Source organism: Ailuropoda melanoleuca, chromosome 8 (assembly GCF_002007445.2).
Source record: "Ailuropoda melanoleuca isolate Jingjing chromosome 8, ASM200744v2, whole genome shotgun sequence".
NCBI classification, from domain to species: domain Eukaryota; kingdom Metazoa; phylum Chordata; class Mammalia; order Carnivora; family Ursidae; genus Ailuropoda; species Ailuropoda melanoleuca.
In genome coordinates this window covers 53,673,103-53,674,098 of record NC_048225.1, presented here as the reverse complement: position 1 = coordinate 53,674,098, position 996 = coordinate 53,673,103, and the positions used below count along the sequence as shown (strand labels likewise).

The 996-nt window shown below is 70.8% G+C and overlaps 1 protein-coding gene across 1 annotated transcript in view; it reads left to right on the top strand.

Annotated features, from left to right (window-relative positions):
- Positions 1-686: 686 nt before the first annotated feature.
- TPBGL (trophoblast glycoprotein like) overlaps positions 687-996 on the top strand; it is a 2,443-nt gene continuing 2,133 nt past the window's right edge. The window contains exon 1 of the mRNA XM_034667598.1: positions 687-989. Within this exon, the coding sequence (XP_034523489.1) occupies positions 729-989 (261 nt within the window). The 5' untranslated portion in view covers positions 687-728. The remainder of the gene's footprint in view (positions 990-996) is intronic.

The window sequence follows — 996 nt, the reverse complement described above, 5'->3', positions numbered from 1 at the left end:
TGGGGATTTTCCAGTCTCTCCTAGCACAGCCTTCTCCTTGGTCACATAGATCAGGAAGAGGCTGAAAGATGAGTAACTTTCCCAGCCCACCCCTCATCCTTGCCTGGGCTTGTAGGGGGAACCCTAAGGTCCTCCCCCCCAATTCTTGCTCTGTGGTGCTGACCCACCTGCCAGCTCTCCCCCGCCCGGCCCCGCCCCACACGTGCCGTAGAGGGAGGAGGAAGGGACCAGCTTAAACGTGGGGGGATGGGGGGAGATGAGAGGGAAGCAAGTCAGAGCCTGGGAGAGCCAAACTTCTCAGCAGCCCCGGAGCCGGAGAGGGGGTAAAGAGAAAGCGCAGCAGCCTAAAGCCCTGATTCTCGGGAGCCTCCCACCCCGCCTCTCGGCGAGGAGGGCGCGGAGACTCCGTTAGGGGAGGAGGAGGCCGGGAGGCTGGGAGGGGGGAGACAAACCCTGCCCACTCGGCTCGGAGCCCGGAACGGCCACGGAAGTCGGAGGCCGGCGCGCAGGGCGAGGAGGGCACCGGGGGCGGGGGGCTCTGCTCCCCGCCTGACCCCTCTCGCCCCAGCCAGGAAAGTGAAGCCTCCTCGGACTTTAGAGCCAGCGGACGGNCCGCCAGCCGCTCCGGGTCAAGGACTTGCCCCGCCCGCCCCCCTCCCCGCCCCCCAGGCGCTCCGAACTCACTGGTGAGCGCGGCGGCCCGGGCGCTGGATGCGGGGGCAGCTGCGATGGCCCCGCGCGCGGGACGGCCGGGGCAAAGGGGGCCGCTCCTGCCGGGGCTGCTGCTGGTGGCGGCGGCGCTGAGCCGGCCCGCCGCACCCTGTCCCTTCCAGTGCTACTGCTTCGGCGGCCCCAAGCTGCTGTTGCGCTGCGCGTCGGGCGCGGAGCTCCGGCAGCCGCCCCGGGACGTACCGCCCGACGCGCGCAACCTCACCATCGTGGGCGCCAACCTGACGGTGCTGCGCGCGGCCGCCTTCGCCGGCGGGGACGCTGACG